The sequence below is a fragment of the Cryptosporidium hominis genome (assembly GCF_000006425.1).
Source record: "Cryptosporidium hominis TU502 chromosome 6 CHRO016069, whole genome shotgun sequence".
In the NCBI taxonomy this organism is placed as follows: Eukaryota; Apicomplexa; class Conoidasida; order Eucoccidiorida; family Cryptosporidiidae; genus Cryptosporidium; species Cryptosporidium hominis.
In genome coordinates, this window is record NW_666699.1 from 1 (window position 1) to 2,106 (window position 2,106).

The window sequence follows — 2,106 nt, forward strand, 5'->3', positions numbered from 1 at the left end:
GATCTTTGCCTTCCTGCCCTTTCCCTGGGCATGCAACTCCTTAATTGATCCTTTAAACTCTTTTTTTTGAGGAAGCCTCCCATCTTTTATTGCATCTTCAATCATACTCACATAATAGTTGATATCCTCTGGCTCAGAAAATGGAATATATTCAAGCAGTAGTTTGCAATTTCCATTAAATCGTAGGTAGAAATTTGATAAATCTTCCCATTCATCATCAGACCCACGGTATCGTTCTTTATATTCTTGAATATCTTTCTCTGATATTTTTTTGGTAAACTGTTTAAAATAATTAATAATGTCATCAAAACTTTTCCCTTCCTCACCCTCAATTATGCCAGTCTCATCATATAGCTTGCGAGATTCTTCATTTCTCAATATTTCATATGCTTTTTGTAATTCTTGGAACCTTTCCTTGCTCTTTTCGTCATTCTGATTTTTATCTGGATGTAAAGCAAGTGCCCTAAGCCTATACTCTTTCTTTATTTCTGCAGCACCAGCATCTGGAGATACGCCAATTATTTCATAAAGACGAATATCTTTCACCATAAAGAATTTTCAATAAAATATTCACTCAAAACTGCTTTAGATTAAAGTTCAAAGATTAATATTAACTTGAGGCGCCAACTTGTTTTTTCCCACACTATTGAAAAAATAATTAGAAAAAAAAAATTAATACTTATATTTATTATAACTAATTATTTATAGATTATATATTTTAATGTGTCTGAGTATGCAGACAATACATTTATTCTAATTCACTATATTTATTACTTTAAAATGAGCTTTTCACAACACTACTAAATAGAATAGCGTAGTTTTTTTTTGTTAGCTTCAACAATTTTAAAAATAGCATGTTCCACATCCACAAATGTTTTGTATTTAGGAATATAAATTATTAGTAATAGTGGATCGATTATAATCTTTTTTCTGGATTTCTTTCCTCTATCAGTGGGATTTCAACAATTCTGATTCTTCCTGCGTAAGCTGTCGGTGGGAATATGGAAAACCTGTTGGTAAATGATGCAAAGAAGAATCCTAAATCAGTACATGTAAGTGAATTTAATGCAATTTGGAACCATTTTACCAAATTGCGCTTGTGTGGTAACAAGAGGTCTTCATTTTCTACATAAAAAAATGACATCAATAGGCTTTTAACTGCTAATTCATTTTTTACATTTATATTCATATAACCTTGAGTAAAATGTGAAAGATTCGATAAGTAAAATGATCTCAAGAATCTTCTAGGAATTATATCATATACACCTTTAGAAAAACTTTCAATTTCTACATTAAACTTTTGAAATCCTATAAAATCGGCAATAAGTTTTCTCAAAAATCTCAAATTGTTAAAATTATTAACCTCGAATAAACCAAGATCTTTATATATTAAATCTTTCCCACCATTAATTTGTTCAAATTTCCTTTGATCAACATAATAATAAATTGGATGGTCATTGAAAACTTTCTTTTTTGCATGTTTGAAGTCCATAATTAATTCTGAAAAATTCTTTGAATCTAATGTATTGAAGGATAAACTTATCATATTATCGAATTTTTTTATCCTTTCGTCCACGTATTCTCTAATATTTGTTTCATTATTTAATTCACCTGATTTTAAATATCTTAAGATAAAATTATTAAAATGGAAATTAAGTGGTTCCCCTTTTAANCATACAATAAACCATAAATTCTTCCAATACCTCTCACTATCACTTCTGGACTCAACATATATCTATCACTAATGAATGGATAAAAATGTTCCTCACCATTAATCAAGAACTTTAAATACTTTTTATGTAATAAATATTCTTCTTTAAAGTTGCTTGCATTAGTTGATAACCCTGTGAATTCACAATACCTTACAGTTTTACCTTCTATATGTCTCTTTTCTCTATATAGAGAATCATTTTCAACCCTGAAATAATAACACTCGAAAAATGGATTTCTACCATGATCTGCATCGCGCATTATTTCCCTATTAAAAGCTTGACAGAAAAATCTTAATAAAATATTCTTCATTTCTTCTGAATTTATATCTCCTTATAAAAAAATAAACTATCTTTGGGATATTTCAAGGAAATCAAAGTTATTATAAAAAAATCA

General features: G+C 28.5%; 2 protein-coding genes across 2 annotated transcripts; both read right to left on the reverse strand.

The window, feature by feature from the left end:
- On the reverse strand, positions 1-549 carry Chro.60153 (hypothetical protein; the record flags this gene model as incomplete). The annotated part of the gene is made up of 1 exon (XM_660028.1): positions 1-549. A coding segment is annotated over one exon (549 nt), but the record flags the coding sequence as incomplete, so codon positions are not given.
- Positions 550-916: 367 nt separating this feature from the next.
- Chro.60152 (hypothetical protein) lies at positions 917-1,546 on the reverse strand. Its single annotated transcript, XM_660029.1, has 1 exon — positions 917-1,546. The coding sequence occupies one exon, from the start codon at positions 1,544-1,546 to the stop codon at positions 917-919; it is 630 nt and encodes a 209-aa protein (XP_665121.1).
- Between the last annotated feature and the right edge of the window lie 560 nt (positions 1,547-2,106).